The sequence below is a fragment of a genome, unplaced genomic scaffold (genome assembly GCF_019419815.1).
Source record: "Pyrus x bretschneideri cultivar Hongxiangsu unplaced genomic scaffold, Pyrus_bretschneideri_v1 Contig2, whole genome shotgun sequence".
In the NCBI taxonomy this organism is placed as follows: domain Eukaryota; kingdom Viridiplantae; phylum Streptophyta; class Magnoliopsida; order Rosales; family Rosaceae; genus Pyrus; species Pyrus x bretschneideri.
The window spans coordinates 4,762,384-4,781,491 of NW_025999501.1; the positions used below are offsets into that span (position 1 = coordinate 4,762,384).

Sequence of the window (19,108 nt, forward strand, 5' to 3'; positions counted from 1 at the left end):
ATATTTTAGCTTCTTGGAATCTCAAAGCCACATAAAATACTCATTTTCATGGTCCCCTGTAGTAATGTATTGGTTGTACGTACATTGAACAACTATATTGTTTTGTCCTCAGAAATTTAAAATATAAATAACACACCGACTTGGCAAGTGAACAGTCCTTGTCTGTCTGTCATGATGCACGCGGGTTTCTGCATGTGTTCTTCTCCAAAAAATTCGGTTGAACTACTCGGATTATAAACCGACCAAGTGCAAACCATGTCAGGTTAACATGTTCTCCAAAGATTTAAATGGAAAAACAAGTCAGATGATCAATGTATTTGAGATATATACAAAATTATTTTGTCACATAAATTATAGTCACAATATCATAAAATATTTGTTACAACTTGAACTATAAACTCTAAAATCAATATTTTAACTTGGTAAATACGATATATTTGATCTCGGTAAGCCACAAACGACATGATTTTTACTACCAGTGGCTAGAACTATGAGCCCGACCACCATTTTAAATCGGCAGGTAGGTGCTTAGGTTGATGACATTGACCAAAGAAAGTACTGCCAATCCATATGTTATAAAAGAACTAAACAATAGGTTTACATCTTAGAGTATGTGATACATAACACGTATGATAATATGAGGAGACCAACACATGTGGCAATTAACCCAATAGAAAATTAGAAATACACCGAAGAAGACCAGAGTAATGCACATACGCAACAATCGGGCTTTGTACATTAGCTGGTGTTTGTAGACTAACCTCCAATACGAGGCCAAATCCTTGTGCTAGGTTTTGTTTCACAATGGGTCTTATTTTATTAAAATTTATTTGGCCGACAATACTCTCGAAAAGTTAAAAGAAAGTTGAGGTTTAATTATAAAATTAATTGACAATATAAGAAATAGCTCAACTCTCTAAAAGTCCATGCAAGGTCATTTCTCTCACCAACGTGAGATTCATAATTTCTCTCAGACAATCCATAAAAAGATTTGCTTTTACAATCAAACTCAAAACTATATGGTTGCCTATTTGATGTTGCCTGCTCTGGGGCTAAATTTGGCTTGATTCCCTTAGCCCTCAAAACCACCTTCAATGGTGGGCTAAATGCTAAATTCCCCCACCACCCCCCCCAAAACCCAAAAATTTCCCCCCACACTCACTCCAACCCAAGGGGAAAATGTGGGCTAGATGCTAAAAGGGGGAAGTAAGGCTAGAAACCGCCCAAAATTTAGCCCAAAATCAGAGTGGGCCCCATCGAAGAGAGTGGTTTTCAACATTTGGGCTCCAAACCCAGCCCGTGCACTCGCCAAACGCGCCTAACGCGCGCTCCTTTTGACCGACCGGGACCCACCCACCTGGGCATGTCGGCCACGTTCCCCAGAGCTCCAACAGCTCTTTCGATCGAACGGCTATGATCATCAGGCCGTTGGTTAATCCAACGGCCTAAATTCAATTTTTTTTCTTTTATATTTATATATTATTGAATCCAACGGCTGAGATCGAATATAATCAAATCTAACGGTAAAAAAAAAAAAGATCTAACAGTCCAAATTTAAATCCAATGGCTAAAATAATTTTAAAAATATATATTTAACTCAAAATTCACCCAAAAACTCTATAAATACCTATGTATTTGTTCAAACATTCACACAAAACTCAATTTTCTCCTACAATTCTTCCAAATTATCTTTCTACAATTTCTTTCCATTTCCAAATTATTCAACATGGCAAGAGAGCATATTAGAGGTCGTAATTGGACCTGTGAGGAAGATGTTGCTTTATGCTTGGCATGGGTTTGTGTTAGCAAAGATGGTGTAGTTGGCACAAATCAAAATAAGAAGTTGAAGGCTTGCTTTGTAGAAAATTTTGTGATTTTTCATTATTTATCGGAATTTAAATATTTTTAGAATAAAAAGTTCATAAAATTAATTTACGATAGTCTACATATTTATTTATTTTTTTAAAATTAATTTAAGAAAAAAAATAGCCTAAGTTCATTCTTTAATGATTCCGAGCTAAAATTTTAGTCCAAAATGGTTAGAGCTGAAAAGCTGTTTATGGGCTAAAAGCTAAATTTTTCAGGCTAAAAAATTTAGCTTTTAGCCCAATCATTGGAGTTGGTCTTAGGTTGTAGACTAATTTTGTCAACTTTCAATGTTTTTGTTGCACTGGGTCGGCTATCTTGGACTAGACTAACTTCATGAACTAAGTTGGACTAGCTTAGAATAAACTAAGTTGTACTAACTTAAAGAGGTGTTTAGTGGAGTATCGGACTACAAGGAAGATAATAAAAAGTAATTTTTTTTTTTATTTTTTTTTTCCTGTTTTAGAACTCTCTCCCTCTCTCATGAAACCTCTCGCTTCCCTATGACTCCCTATTTTCCCGTCAAACCCCATCTCCCTCTTCTCACAATTCACAAAACATAAAGCCCAAATTTTACAAGTTTCTCATAGATCAAAATACAAATACCAAATTTCACAACTTTCTCCCTAATTTCACAATTGAAATCGAAATTGCCGCTAGATCTATTGTAATCGCGATGGCGACGCTCAGCTTCTTCTCCACCACCGACAAAAACCCCAACTGGTACTTGGGCATTTGGTATGCTCTAGTTCCGGTCCCGACTTAAGTCTAGGTCGTGTTCGAACGCGGAGATTGGCGTCGAGCTTCTGGTGGTGGTGGTCTTGTGGTTATAGTTGAGCAAGACGAGGAGAGAGGGAGAAAGTGGTGATGGTCTAATGCTATTATGTCACCGGAGAGATGACAAAGAGCAAAGAGGGGCCAGAGTAGGAGAGAGGACAAAGAACAAAGAGGGGACGCTAGCAGGAGAGCAGAGACGAAGCCAAGGTCTTAGCTAGTCCCATGGTTTTCAGAGGCTCTCGCTAAGAACCTCTAGACACACCCTTAGTCTTAGTCTGGGTGAGTCCCGGTTAATCTCATTAACGTTTGTCCAGCATGTTAAGAAACACAGGACTAGACTAATAGTTACTCCAGTCTGGTCAAGTGAGAGTTAGTGAGGGCAAACAAACGCCCCTTTTAGGGCTAAATGTGGCCTATGCCTCTTGGCTTGAGGTGACCTTAATAACCTAACTCCTTATAAACCTTGATAGGGTTAGGTCCTTCACCTAAAAAAATTTATTTTATTACTATCTTTACACTATCACAAAACATGCCACCTAGTACTACGATCTGATGATATTCCTCTTCATTTGTAAGTGAGCGGTCTTAGGTTCGAATCTCGTGGAGGACGAATTCGATACCAAATTAGGTTGCCTATTGTGTAGTTTAACCGAACTCCCCCCTCCCTTTAGTGTAAAATATATCATTGTACTAAACTATACAAAACATTACCTCCTCATCACCATGAATAAAAATTACTAATCAAAAGAAACAATTTATTACATATACTTATAAAAGGAAAAATTTATAACTTGTGTGGAGAAATCCTATAAAATGATTAAAAAAAGGGTGTATGTTTGAACAAAGAAACAAATGTGTGCAGTGTGCGTTAGGGAGGTTAGGTGGGTTCATAAGAGTCGTTAAAAGAGGGAGCACACCAGCTTGCTTACCTGACTAATCATTTTTTAATTTTTTTAGGGGAGGAAAACTTATACGAAACGAGGAACAAATAGCACGATGAGACGGATAACGGCACTAGAGCAATGAAACCGGGATCTGCAAGGTTTTTCTCGGCCGACGAAAGTGTAAGCTTCACGAGAAAGGACATCAAGATACAGGTTGTACTACAAGCGATATCCTTTTTCTGGTCGAAACTCGAAGGTAGAAAGCAAGACCACTAAGCAGCAGATATTAGATGTTGAGTGACTACATAGACTTCTAAAAAGGCACAAAATCCCAGGTTCATCTCCTAGCAAATAGAGAGGTACAAATTCATCAACGATTCAAAGTATCCATATACTGCACTACTGAAGAATTTAACATTTCAAGCAGCAAAGTTAGCACTACGCAGCTGCAGGAATCGTAAAATTCTTGAGAGTTATCAGCCGCATTTCAAACCTGCACCAAGGACGGAGGAATGACATTAACAATTACGCTTCAGCAACGGAGTCCAATAACCAAGGTTCAATGCAGGTATATTCAAAATTTTCATAATTTGAAAGGACACCACGCTACTGTCAAGCAAATATTACATGGTCTACTCTTAAAGACAGCATTGTAGAATGCAGAGTTCCTCAAGATGGCAAATAACACATTTCGGAGTTATCATAATTAGTATGTCCTCCTTTTCCAAAATTGGCGGTTTTTGAAGTGTCGCTTTATTATTCTACGTCCATTTCATGAGGTTATGTCATGAACTCAAATGTAAAATCAGCAACCAATCTACATCACCCTAATAATTCAAGTCACAAATACACATACAAATTTGATCTAGTGCTAAAATTAATGGTCATATCGCATGTCACTCGATTGGAGGTAACTGCATTTGAACAAGAAGAAAATGCCCTATCACCGTACCTGTTCTATCCCTCAGTAAGAAACTGCATCGATATAGTCAAGTAAGACTAGGCTCTCGTCATAAGAATCAGCAAAGTAATAATCATATTCATGAATTCCATGATTTTTCAATTGTTTGCTCACAAGGTCCAGAGAAACTATCTCATCCCTGTAATTCTGATCATTTCTCCATACAACCCAATAATCTATAAAACCGAGAAACGAGAACCGAGAACAAGTAAAAATCAAGGCAAGTGTTTTAACAGCAGAGTAACATTCATTGAAATTATAAAATAAACAGTAAATTCAAATCCACCATTGTTATAAGAAATAAGCTCTTAAAAACACCATTAAAGGGCTTCAGAAACTCACAATATATGATGACACAAAAATGGTGGTGAAAGAGCGAGTATGGTTCTGCTGCTGCGTTGCGAGCTTGAATAGTGGACGCTTTCGGGTTTTAGGGCATTGCTTTTGGTAGGTGATTGTGGTGAGAGAAAGCCTAGCAGTAGTAGGGATCCCCTCTCTCACTGTGTATTTGTTTGCCCGTTGCTACTCACTAAACCGGCTGCTTCCATATTGACCGGTTAAACCTGTTCTTTCCTACTGTCACTTGGTACTAGTCTGGTCGTATTCATCTTTACTTGTAAGTGAGAGGTCTTAGGTTCGAATCTCGTGGATGGCGAATTCAATACCAAATTAGGTTGTTCATTGTATGGCTTAATCGAACTCTCCCTCCCCTTAGTGTAAAATATAGAGTTGTACTAAACCAGCTCATTCGTATTGGCCAGTTAAGTTGATTTACCCTGATTTTGACCATGAAAGAGTTTAATCAGTTCATTCGTACCAGTAGATGGTGCTTTATTGCAGTGGACCAATGGTAAAAACTAATCATAACTATGCAACTTACTGATTTTTCCTTAATAACTAACTATTTAATATTGTCCTACTCAAAAAAAAATTACCCGTCTAGAATGAACCGGACTGTCATCATTTTTTGGTTTTGAGAACTTGGAAATCGGCCTAATCAAAGTTAGACCGACGATTCATATGTTTTCACTTATGTTGTTTTACTTTTACACATGTAGTTCTCGTATCAGTTTGTAATTGGAAAGATGTATGAGTAATGCCTTAGACGAGGATGTTGATGATGAGGTTATTCATAATTGGGTTGTAACTACATTAGCTATTGACCATGTGGCCCAAATCACATGTCTTAAATCGGTTTGGTTCGGCTTTCTGTTAAAATCAAACTGAACCAAATCATATAGTTATAATTAGTTTGGTTGCGGTTTGGGGGTAAAACCAATTGAATTTAGACCATGGGCGGTTTTCGGGTGGATTGGATCGAAACCAGGGTTTCAAATTTTCATACCAAAATTTCAAGTCGGATAGAAATTTGCAATTTCATATCATTCGGAATCCATATAATTTGTAAGCATCAGTGTACGAACTCGTCAGGTATAGCAAAGGTGTTTTGGGTAACTCCATACAATTTCCACCAAAAGTAAGCATTTTATGGGGTAAATAAGAGATGCGAGGTTTAACGGAGTTGCACAAAAGTAGCATTGTAGGAAGCACTACGCACTTGAGTTTTTGGTTAATCGCGCAAAAATCCAAGGGACTAATGCTCCAAACCTTTTTCTAATAAAATGCACCTACAATTACCATGTAAACAAACCATTTTTTAATTTAAAATGACCAAGTAGGTAAAACATGAGGCTTCTTGTAGTTTATACGAGGGTTCATAAACTACAAGAAGCAACACAGAGAAAGGTAATCATACATCCACTTACATTTTCTTCTAATATCGAACTCGAGCAAAGAGACGGCCACATTGCCCTGACTATGATAGTTGCTCAATAAAGAAAAAAGAGGTATTTTGTAATTGAAAATAACGAAAGAAAAAGACGTATACAGAAAAACGAAGGCGGCAGGGAATACATCTAATGTCATATGAAAACGGTTGCAGGCAAGGCAGCAGGGAATTATATATTTATCAACTCACAAGACAATAGACGAACTTTCACTTTCTATTCTGTACACGGAAAGGAAAGCAAACGAATACACAAAAATAACATCCTCATTCCTTATCTACAGTCACAAAAACAAAACGAAGAGGGGGAGAAACTACTTTCAGCTGGTACAACTTTACAGTTGAGAACCGGATAATAACATCTCTATGTTTTCAACAAATTTAGGGATTTGACAATGGTTTTGTATGACTTACAAGATTTCTGCCAACAGCAATATCGGTTGCCTCGGATCAACTTCTGGCATTACAGAAAACAAAAACCCGATTGCCCCTCCTTTACAATCTACCATTATGCATCTGTAATAACCGATAAAAATCAGAACTAGACTCATAAGGATCATGTTATGAAATCAGTAACTTCCACCTCCACTGTCCAAAACAAAAACATCACAAGCTTCAGTCACCTATTAGTATTAAAGTAGGTTTAAAATGACAGATAGCACAACCTGTAAACTACTCAAGTGACCAAGATGCACGACGAGAGCATAGTCTGTATAACTATAACGTTTTGCTAATTAACGAACTGACAGTCGGCCGTAAAATATGGTCACACCAATTTTGCTATTGGGATAAACTAAGGCATTATATCACCCATTACACCACTTCAATCTCAAAGAGTATAATCAAAATCGTCATGCCTTGTGGCAATTGGCAAAAGTTGAGGCAAGCCATACACACGATTGTCCTATACTTCCATTATAATTCTAGTTGAATGTAAGTAATTTCATAATTCAACAATAAGCATAAGTTTTAGTGAAACAGAGTTTACACTTTACATATAAAATTTGTCAATCAAATATGACCAAACCATAGCTGTATGCCTTGAATCAATTTAAGTTTAATTCTAAAATTTGGCAATTGTTTAATCGATTTAAGTTTAAATGTGTGGGTGCATATATAGTCTTGTGCATGTGTAGACACCTGCGAGTCCCAGGATACCAAATACAGAAGATTCATCGCCCATCATTTAAATGGAGTGCATGGAAGAACAAGAAACAATGGAGTTTGAAAAAAGGAATAAGACAGTAAGACATGATCAGTACCTCCATACTTCCATAAGACTTTGTCAGCTCTGGGCACACTCAAATGGGTGCAAGCTTCCTTCAGCAAACTCGTGCATTCGAAAATGCTCCAAAATTTCAGAATGGCTGTACCTAACATATATGGCATTAGTCAGTGGAAGAAGAGAGGATGCAAAGCCAGGAAATCAACAGTGCATATATAACTGAATACTGAAATGAAATCAAGAAATAGACAAGTTAGAAGATCTAAAATTCCATGTGCACAATCATGGATTCATTTTTCCCAGTACATGCTCGTATTAAATTCAGAATTTAACGCATCATGTTGAGACTAAGTTTGGGGATTTCAGGTTAGACAAGTTTGTTATAATTATATTGTTATCACAGAAGCAACTTCAGTCTTTGTAACAAATGGGATAATCATATAGAGTCAGACATTTCACTAGTCTTACAGGATAGTCTCACGATTATGGCTTAATCTGCGCTGATTGGATTCCATGACTACCGAAATGTCAGCATTTTCTGGTCCAGCGGCTCCACCAGCCACAATAGATGGGACTGAGGCACTGGGGGTCCAAATCTAGAATAATGAACCAAAACAAAATTAAAAATAATTTTGTAATTCCGCACCACAGCCCACCCAAAAAAAAAAGAAAAGGGTTGACTTCATAATACCCACTTTTATTGTGTTGTCAATTCCACTAGTTGCCACAACACAATCAACCGGATGGCACTGTACACAGTTCACGACTGCACAGAGAAACGTAAATATGTTAGTAAATAAAACTACTAAAGGAAGTTGGTAATCTCATTATTTTCCGTGGCAGGGGAAAACAATACCAGCTTCATCTCCTTGAAGCATTTTTATCAGTCTACCAGTTCGCTTTTCCCAGACAAACCATCTGCCATCATCACTTCCACTAGCAACATATTCACCTGCAAATCAATATAGATAACAGTACAATCATGAAATACAATATTTATGACAACAACCAGTCTGTTCGAAAATCAAACTTGTTCTTTTAGTTGAGATAAATGGTATAACTGATAAGTGCACACATAAGTTCCACTAAAATAAATAAACATAATCACCATTCACACATGACAATGTCAGTATGCAGGGCATTGATGCAATTTTAATTATTTTGAAAGAATATTCTTTAAAGCAAGATGAATTATAAAAAAGACATGAAACTGACAAAATTATCGATGCGCCCAAGATCAGATCCCAAACACATATATTTGAGGATGCCATGTACATTTTTATGATGAGGCATTGAGGTAACTCTGCTATGTAGATTCATCTAAAGGAAGTAACCACACACTGCCACAGCGCATAAATATAGAAAAGACGAAGGTTTTTTACCTTTAATACTATCATTCAATGCCAAGAATAACCAAGTCCTAATAATATCAAGACTCAATAGCATTGTATTCTTAAGTAAGATCTACACCAAACAAAAGTACCTCGCTGGCCAAGAAAGCTGGCCTGTTTTATGTCCGTTCCAACATTACAATGGCCAACATATCTCTGTTTCATATCAATAGTTGCCTCAGGCTGAAATTTAAGTTTAAAAAAAAAAAAAAAAAAAAAAAACAAAGAAGAATGTATTAGATTAAAGAGATTATTTTATCGACGCTAAGGAAAAAAACAAGAGGATCTAATTTGGTCCAGCACAAAGTTAATGCTATTCAACCAATAAAATAAAAGAATCAGTGCATGAAAAAAGGGGACTTTTCTGAGCAAAGGGTGACAGAAACCCTAGATTGATGACAGTCAAAAATGCACCTAGGACTTATTGTGAAAATAAAATAGAGAAAGAACAGAGAATATTAAGATAGAAATAAAACTACACTAAGAACAACTTCCACTCTAATTTTATGTAGGCAATCCCATTCTCCAACATTTCCTCATATAATTGGAATCCTAAATAGTAAGACGCCAAGTTATCATAATTACATTTAAACATATAATTAACCTCTACATTAATTTTCTAAGCTTGTGCTTAAACCTAAAAAGAGAAATTTTCTTCTTGCATCCGTCATTAAAGGGTGTATGAAGACTTATCACAGAAAAGGGCAGAGAAAGAATCAGTGGTTGGGCAATGAATACCTAGAATGAGGTATAAAGTATAGAACAAATCACATAGAAGTCAATAACTTTTTTCTACCATCCAACACAGTGAACCTATACTTGGACCAATTACACTAAAGATCAAAGAAGAAATCATAATCAATCCTCTACAGGTAAACAAAGTAGGAACACAACAAGATATAAATCAGCACAATAGCAAAAGATAATGCCAACAACACCATTGCATGTTATCAATCTGAAAACACCAGAGTTTCACATCATAAGTATGAAAGCAACCTGATATGGTATTCTTTCATTGTGAGATGACGAAGAAGGGGATCCAGATGGGCCGTTTGCACCACCAACTTCTCTAGCAGAATCACTTCTTCGATGAATTCTCAAGTTTAAGCTTCCTTGTACAATATTGGGCTCGATATCATGCTCTTCATCACCTGAGATCGACGTTTCAAAGTCCAGCTCTAGTTCCTCATCATAATCAGAATCTTCCCTTTCAGATCTTGGACCATCTTGTGAAACATCACTATTACCCTCTGATCGGTAGAGTATGTCACTCAGTGATAGAACTCTTTCACCTCGAGGTTCAGACCTGTGTGCTCCATCATTTGGCTTACTATTTCTTTCAGATTCAACTAGACAGTAAAACAAACAATTACAACTGCATAACAATGAATCAATACAAAATATGCCATAAATTGATCTTTGCAAATCATGTTAATTCACAACATATTCATTTTATAGGATATGTTTGGCTCAGTAATCCAACTACCATCAGCAAAGTACATTGAATCTCTTAAGTCACTAATCCTATTATTAGTCCTCACAAAGTAAACTAAGTTGAACCAAGCAATGCAAAGAATTAGTCCTCACAAAGTGCTGATCTAAGCTGCACACCGGCCCTCAAGTCACCATTGATTGTTCAATTACATGGCAAGAGTGCAGGAAGTGAAATAGGGTGTGCAGAAATCAACTCCCCCATTCACATTATTTTAGAATAAATGAAGAAATCAAGGTGTTAACTGTTAAGGATTTCTGTGAAGAAAGCTACAACAGTTTTTATTTTGTCGATTTTACCAAATATGGTTTCCCCAAGTAACGACTAAAATTTATCTTTATGCAGATGAAAAAGGAAAGGAAAAAAATGTCAAATATACTGGTACTCTCACATCGAGGTTTTGGAAGTTGGCATGTCAAAGACCCCATGTGAGCGCTAACTAGAGACACTCATGTATGCATCCACAAATTATACAATATATTGAATTTAAAAAAAAAAATATATATATATATATATATATTATTGTCATTCCAGTATGCTGTAGTTAGTAAAAAAAACTGGAACAAGGCTAAGATGGAAACACAATGCTTTAGTCCTAGTCTACTTAAAATGGTCAAATCAACACTACTGTACTGAATAAAATTAGAAGCTGATCAATTGAAAACTATTTGGGGACCAGGGTAATGCACAAGACATAAAACACTAAAAATCACAAACCTGCAGCAAGATCCCCTTGTACACGCTCCAATCGTTCTGCTACTTGAGAATTTGATGGAGCCAAAGATTGGGCTGCGATAGCAAATTCCAGAGCTTCTTTATGTTTAGCCAACTGCAAGGAAATAGCAATTACCAACCAAAAAGTGCTTAACAAACACAAAGACAGGTACAAGCTTATAATTTCATTGCATTTCCTTGTTTCAGTCATAAACTAACAAACAGTTCCTCAGTTAGGAGAAAAATTTAGGCCCTCAAGAGAACAACATAAGTGAATAGTCTATGACAGATTTCTTAAGTAAATTATCAATAAAAAAAAGTTTAATAAAAAAATTAACAGTAATGGAACAGATCAAGAAAGAAGTAATAAAACAAATGAAAGTTTAATTAAATCTATTCGATTATAAAAGAGTCACTTTGTAATACTAATATTAGTCTTAGTAAAAAAAATTCATTAAAACCCAGGCCAACAAAGGTTTAGAGTCTAAGAACCATGCCAATTATACCCCTTCTATGTTAAACATGTATAAGAAACTTTTCAAAGAAAGTATAAACAAAGATTTAAAAGCCAAGGTTAATCTAGTATTTTATAATAATTAAACTCAACTTCTATCCACCCATTTCTCTCTACCACACCCTATTTTGTCTCCTGTGCAACTTTCAATATATTGCAGTAACTCCCATCACACTAGTGTTTATAAATATTGGTTATGTCACTCCAGTTCGCTCCCTTCCCCTCTCTCCAAATGAAAAAAAAATGATTTGGGAAATTGCACTTGCTGTCAAAGCATATTAGGGACCAATAATTTATTAGGTTAAATTTTGAAAATCAGATTTACGATCCTGGCAAGGATATCCTGATTATATAGGAAAGGGCAACAAGTTTAAACACTTTGTTAAAAAACAAAAGGTTCTGTTGCAATATTGCATCTTCTGGATCACATTAACTTGGTAAAAATTCAGTCCTCTTAATCTCAACCCGTCCTGTCCAACAGAAGACTATAACACGACTCTAGACCTAACAAAAGTTTAAAAAAAATGTAAATTGGCCAATTGGGAAAGTCAAGATGACTGCAGAGAAGATGGTAAAAGGACGCTGGATTAGTCCCAACACTTAGTGACAGCAATGTATGACTAAACCAAAATCATAGTCAACTGCAGGAAGCACCACAGAATTTACCTGCGATAAAGCTTCAGACATATAGTAATGAGCTCTGTAAGAGGAGCTAATGAGCCTCCGAGCATTATAACAATCTCTTATAGCCATATGAACATCATTTTTCCACTGGCGCTGGAAAAAAAGAAAAAAAGAAAGAAAGAGTTAAGCGCCCTTCAACTAATGAATATGTTTCCAACCAAGTAACTTCACATGATAAAAAATCACCTTAAGCAACAATGCCGCACGAATACAAAGGCAATTATGCTTTAGTGTAGGCCCAATATCACAACCATTTCCATCCAACACCTCATTGCACGCTTCAATGCCATAAAAATAATCTGTCCCCTCCTCCAAGGACCGCTCAGCAATTTCAATTAGATTCCTGCACTTCTCAAACTGAAACAACTATATTATATTAGATAAGCCACAAATGGATTTGCTAGAGAATACCAGCTACTTCCAATTCCTTTCAGACAAAATAAAAATGACTAGGATGCAAGTACAACTAAACAAGAAAAGACGCACACCCTTGCAGCAACGTTGCCTCTTTTGGGAAGACCATTTCTGAACTACATTGGATGCTGGTTGATGCAGTTCGACTCCATTGAGTATAGGACTGAAGCTGGTTAGTTTCAAAACACCTCCAGAAGTATACTGCATAGCACTCTCACCAGCTGGAATTGCAAAACCAATATATATTGTTTAGCCGGAATGTACTAATATGATACAACCAGATGAAGACAAAAATGACAAAATAACAAAGTGAGATCAGAAATTTTTGTTGTCAACTTGTCATAAATAGTCCAAGCATAACTGGACGTTCATTTAACCAACAATATTTTTATCCTATAACTACACCCTTGCCACATAAATCACATCATTTAACTGCATAAGCAAATTATTTTGAAGGATAATTAACATACCATGATTTACATTCATCAAATATATGTGCTCCCCACTATAACTAAGTAGAACCTCTTCTCCGTCTGGACTAAATGCAACATGAGTCAAATGCAAGCTAGCACGTCCCTGAAAAAAAATACTACTTTCCTCAATACATATTTGATAAACCAATTGGTGTATACATTAAACTTGGGCATACAAATCAAACATTCAAAACTTCCGTCAACGGTTTCTTCTTGCCCTCAGGTTGTATGTGGTGGGGGGAGATAATTAGGATAGCATGAAAAAGTTTATCCGTCAAAAGTAAAAAGGAGTAAATAACAACTAAAAGAGTCAAAATGTTCAGGGGTCAGAAAAAAGAAGTTACAACCTGAACACTAACAATTTTCCAAATCATATCCCCAAAAGCCCGAGCAAAAGATCCACATAAATTTTTCTGCTAAAAACTGTAACTTCGCTGACTGAAAATATAATCCATAAAAGAAAGTACTAAACATCCAAAAGTTGTAGCAAATAGTTTGATGCAAGCACAACCAGCATATATTTTACCAAACAAAAACATGAATCTGAGTTTTTATGAAGACAGGAAGCAGTTGAGTAATTAAGAACTTTGCACTAACACGTTCGGAGAGATGCATTGGACAAAAATAGTTAACACAAGGAGGTGGCGCTGTCCGTTTCCGACAGGATGTCAGTGGTGGCAGCATCCTTCTATCATATAAACGGGCAAATGCATCACTGCAAACATTCACGACGAGAATCAGTTCAAATTGAAGAGTGGCAGGGATGTTAACAAAGTCATTGCATTAAGAACCAACAACAACAAAATACCTCCCACCAACTAGGAGCAAATGAGGTCTAGTGGAACTGATATCACAAGATTTTAAAGAAAAATTTTGCTTGGGGGGATCAGCAAGTGACTTCTTTGCTCCACACCGCAAGTCAAGCTGCCATTAAGAATATATTTGAAAACAATGATTTCCAAAGTATTAGGACACACAGGGAAATAAAAAGCACCTAACGTTCCAGGCTGCAAAAGAATGGTATACTAACAAATCTGCACCAGTTTTTTGCTAAAGGAAATTTTAATGTGGACAGATAAAGCTCTCTGGTTACATCAAAGAGGTGAACTACAATTAAGATTCGAGCATATCTCGCAAAGGACAGAACTACACCAATTAATTTGAAAATTGTACAATATTTAGTAATGACCACACAACAGAGCCCACTTTTTCAAGGATCAAGCTGTTGCCCACTAATTGGGCTCTTTGACTCAGACTTGCCCCAAATAAGATTCCTTAATTTAGGCTTCCCATGTGAGTCTCAATGGAGAAAATTCATCAATACTGTATTGTAAATACATTTTGAGAGTATTAGAGAGAGAGAAAAAAACAAATACTCAAACATGAAGATTTTAAATAGTAGTTCATCAACCTAGACATATTACCAATCAATCATGGACATGGCACATTTGAGAAACAACCCCACAATCAAAAGAACGATTTCACATTCCTACTCTGGTGACAGGTAAAGATAGCTACTATCATGTATTGAAAATAAGGAAATAAGGTTTAATTTTTACACAAATAATATATACACATAATACTAAGTCCTATTTTGCAGTAAGTGATGAAACTTGCATTATTTTTCATAGTTACAAGGACACATAAGGAGTTTATACATATCCATTCCTTGCAAATTTGTAATACAAATTAGTATAGATAAAGTTGGATTCTACAGCTTGTCAATGGCTTTATTTACTGGTTGAGTATCAATTCAAGATGAAATTCCTTAAGAACATTAATCTTCATTATTATAACTTCCTTTTCTGTGGATGCTTGACAAGATGTAAGGAATAATTTACATCTAAAAGTTTGATGAAATTGTCACAAAATAATGAAGTGTCATATTTCCTTGACAACATTAGTTGGATATTCATTTTCAAGAAATCATCACCATAGTAAAATGTTATATGGAGCATGATCAACTGACACAGACACAAAACTAATGATTTTTATTTCTTACAAAATAAAAAGAAAAAAGCTAATGAATTTTATATCACGGAATGAATTTTTAACAAATTTAATTTGTTGATCCAATCTTGGATTTAATTCTTCTGATGATGACCAATTATCAAATTTAAGCCACTTCAATGTAGACTTATTCCAGTAAGAAGGTTCGATTTCTAATATAAAAATGTCATAATATATATGGAATGTTAGTTATTAGAATGACCGAAAATTTGGCATATATAGTGAGCATGACTAAAGCGTTAATCTAACTGTTGAAATTCAATAAAAAAAAAAAAAACAGTCCTACAGAAACCTATTGAGGGCACAAAAAATATAATGCATGCCTTCTAAACTATCATAGAAAACCCATATATGTTTTCATCTCCAAATTTAATAGTCCGGTTTTCTCTCATATCCTTTATATTTTCCACCCTCTGTTCTGATACTCGCACTTTTGACTTGCTATTACCTTTTTTATTCATGCAAATAAACCCCAGTTTAACATTCCCTAATCCCATTCAGAGTTCCATCTAATTTTACTATCTGAGTTTACAACATGACAAATTGATGTTTTCATGTTAAATTAGATGAACTAAGATCTAATTAACATAATTATTTACCAAAACATTGCGACATTCTTGATTAGTGGATCCAGCAGGTGGGCAAGAAGTGCCCTCTCGGAAGTCATGCTGTCTCAAAGTTCCATCTTCACTTGCACTCCATACCACATTGGGATTTCCAACTTCAACCTGCCATAAGAAGCAGGCGGAAACTATGAGACAAGTTCGATACTCATAAAACCAAGAACAACCCAAAACATAATTTTCTTTTCTTGTGTCAATATAGATACTACACAAAAATTTGATGTGAAATTTCTCTACAATCTGGAATCTTACAGCTAACTTTTTTACTCTTCTACTATGGCATTGATACACAGCTGATGGAGAAATAGCATTATCATCAGTTCCTCTCCCACTTAAACGAGACAAATTAAATAATCGAACCTGCAAAAAGATAAGTTTAAATTATGTTCAGTATTTAAAGTCTAGGCATAGAGTGTTCACATTCACAGATATAAATGTTTAAACATTACTTCTGCATCTCCAGCTCCAGAGACCACAAGCTCATCAGAAGTTTCAGGGACAAATTTTGTACAAAATATGTTCGCACTGTGCCCAGTCTCTATAGAATGCAAAAGCTTCCGACTAGAGTAGCTCCAGATATTTATCTGCAGAATATGGAGGCATTAACAACTTGGTCATGATGCAATACATATACAGCTGCATTTCACAAATATACATCTTCACTTTCCCTTTAAGAAGGGTTACCAAGCTTTTGAATTCAACAACAAAAGCCTATTCCAATGGAAAAGAATGCTTAACTTCTCTTCAAGCACCATATATCTCATCCATATTTCATCTTTGCAGAAGTAGTGACATAGGGAGCAATGTATGCAATGTTAAAACAATTCTCAATGAAGAAATATATGTGATCCACCAGATATATTATCTCAATGGAATTTAACACATGTATCCAAGTCACTAGGATGATTCTGCATCATAACTATGTAGAATAATATTGGACACCATGCTAATATCACATTCCGTAAAATTTTACAATCCCCTTCATGTATGGTGGTTCTATCCCTGTACTAACTATAAATCATTTGGGAAATGTTATAAATAATATCATGGAATTAAGTAATTAACATACCCGTGTGTCATCTGATCCAGACATTAAAAGCGAGCCATTCGAATTCCAAGCAATGGAATTAACACAACCTTGATGCCCCTGTAGAGAGAGCGAATCATAAAATGATAATTACAGAAATGTAAACATATTTATAAATAAAACGTCACCAATTTCTAACTCAGTGGATTTTTTTTTCAATAATTACATCCAAAGAAGAAAAGCAAACATAGGAAATAAGCTAAAAGATAAGCTATGACAAGTCTCTTCAAATTGAATATGCAACAGCCAAATTTTTGTACTTCCAAACCATACCTCTGCACCGAAAGCTCAACAGAAATCATACTATGTACCAAAGAAATTTAAGTATCAATCAGAGTTCCACAGTTGTTCATGCACGTAAATGCAAAGAATGAGGTTTCAACAAAATGACACTCCACAGTCTACACTATTTCCATCTGTTTAAACTTTAAAACATTTATGGCACGATATCTCTCATGCTGAAAGTGCATTGGGGGACAATGTCATATGATGAACCTCTCAGTAAGACAACTAGGTGCTCTGAATCATACAAACTGAAAAATCATGACTTCAGCCCATGTGCAGAGGTTTGACTGTCAGTTGTTCATCCCCCCCCCCCCCCCCCCCCCCAAAAAAAAAAAAAAAAAAAAAAAAAAAAAACCACCACACCACACACACACACACACACACAACACTCCTAAGTTCAGTGAGCTGCCTGGTGTCGCTACAGTCTCAAACTTGTCCCGAGATAATTAAAGTGAGTCTCTTAAGTAGAGTACAGTTGAGGTAGTGTCTCGCCCAAATAGCAGTTCAATTCAACCTAGTCCATAAACCAAAATCCTGAAAGAAAAATTGATCATATTTCAAATGAAGTGGAGTTACTGTTGTTTAACTAGTTTCTGGTCGAATCGCGTTCCCTCTAACTGTTAATACACAAGTAACAGCTGAAGAACCAGAATGGATAATTACAATTAACAAATTTCAATTACCTTAGAGCATCTCCAAAGGAGTTAGCAAAAAGCTTTTTTAAAAGTGTCATTTGCTAACTCATTTGGCACTTTTATGCTACTTTAAAAATGTGTCACTCCAGCCCACTCTTCAAGGAACTCTTCAAATTTTATTTTTCACTTTAAAATATTAATATATTAACTTTATTTTATCTTGTGAGCACAAACTTTAGTTCTAAACTCTTTACTAAACAATAATTTTAAATAAATATATTGCGGAACCTAATTTGAAGTAGCAATTGATCTTTTACAAGGTGAGTTGCTAATTCTTTCAATTTGCTAATTGGGTTGCTACCCCCGTTGGAGATGCGTTTTTCCTACGTGACATTGCAAATTAGACTTTGCTACCCAATTGCTAACTCCCTTGGAGATGTTCTTAGATCATCACATATTTCACCTCACATCACAAGAATTCACATTTACTACAAACTAGGGCAGAAGAAAACATTAACCGCAAAAGAAATGAAATGCCGAAAATAAAATCGAAGCGAACAAACCTCCAATTCTCTTTCCTGAGAAAGCCTTCGCACCAACGACGAGTGCATCTGCAACCTGTGATTGGCATCCTGCAAACAGCACGCAAAATTATTCACCCAATCTTCACAAAAACAAGAAAATCCAAGCGAATTGCGAGCCGAAATTTCCAAAACGCGAAAGAGGGAAAGAGGAAGAACATACGTGCCGAACGTCGACGTATCGTCTCGCAATCAAGTCGTGGATGTTGCCGTCGTGAAAAGGGACGCCTTCCATTGAAGAGAGAAGAGCCGAAAACCCGAAACCAAAAACCGAAACGCGATCGTGTACCAGTCCGATAATCTTCAGTAAGCCACTTGCAGAAGAAGAAGCGCTTCTTGATTCTCCTCCTCGTCCAATTTTCAGGAACACGAAACACTCGCCTTTTCCTACACAATTTTTTTTTTATTAATTTATGTCTTTATATATTTTCTAATCTTTTTTATATTATTATTGTCTAGAAGATTACAGCATGATGCTGTCGTTTGGGAGTGAGATCCACGGCTGTGAGACGTCTGGGAGATGTTTAACCGCCGTTGATCTTCTCTCCATTGGCGATGATGGATATGGTTGAAACTGGACACGTGCGACCCGCTGTATCGTCATGTATTGTTTTGAAGCGCTAAGTGCGGTCAGGGATACGGCATGTCGTTCCGTGAGTTCTGGTTTCTGGACCCAACGCGACCAGGGTTGGCTGTGTTGGAAACT

The 19,108-nt window shown here is 36.1% G+C and overlaps 1 protein-coding gene across 1 annotated transcript; it reads right to left on the reverse strand.

Annotated features, from left to right (window-relative positions):
* Nucleotides 1-6,391: 6,391 nt before the first annotated feature.
* On the reverse strand, nucleotides 6,392-18,814 carry LOC103934547 (protein ALTERED SEED GERMINATION 2). Its single transcript, XM_048583134.1, is given in 21 exon segments — nucleotides 6,392-6,790; nucleotides 7,537-7,641; nucleotides 7,968-8,095; nucleotides 8,195-8,265; nucleotides 8,356-8,451; nucleotides 8,983-9,073; nucleotides 9,887-10,239; nucleotides 11,100-11,211; nucleotides 12,277-12,387; nucleotides 12,481-12,651; nucleotides 12,783-12,824; nucleotides 12,826-12,929; nucleotides 13,179-13,284; nucleotides 13,779-13,896; nucleotides 13,990-14,105; nucleotides 15,791-15,919; nucleotides 16,067-16,174; nucleotides 16,264-16,398; nucleotides 16,884-16,961; nucleotides 18,385-18,453; nucleotides 18,566-18,814. Coding segments are annotated over 20 exon segments (2,292 nt in total). The 5' UTR covers nucleotides 18,638-18,814; the 3' UTR covers nucleotides 6,392-6,790; nucleotides 7,537-7,559.
* Nucleotides 18,815-19,108: the final 294 nt, after the last annotated feature.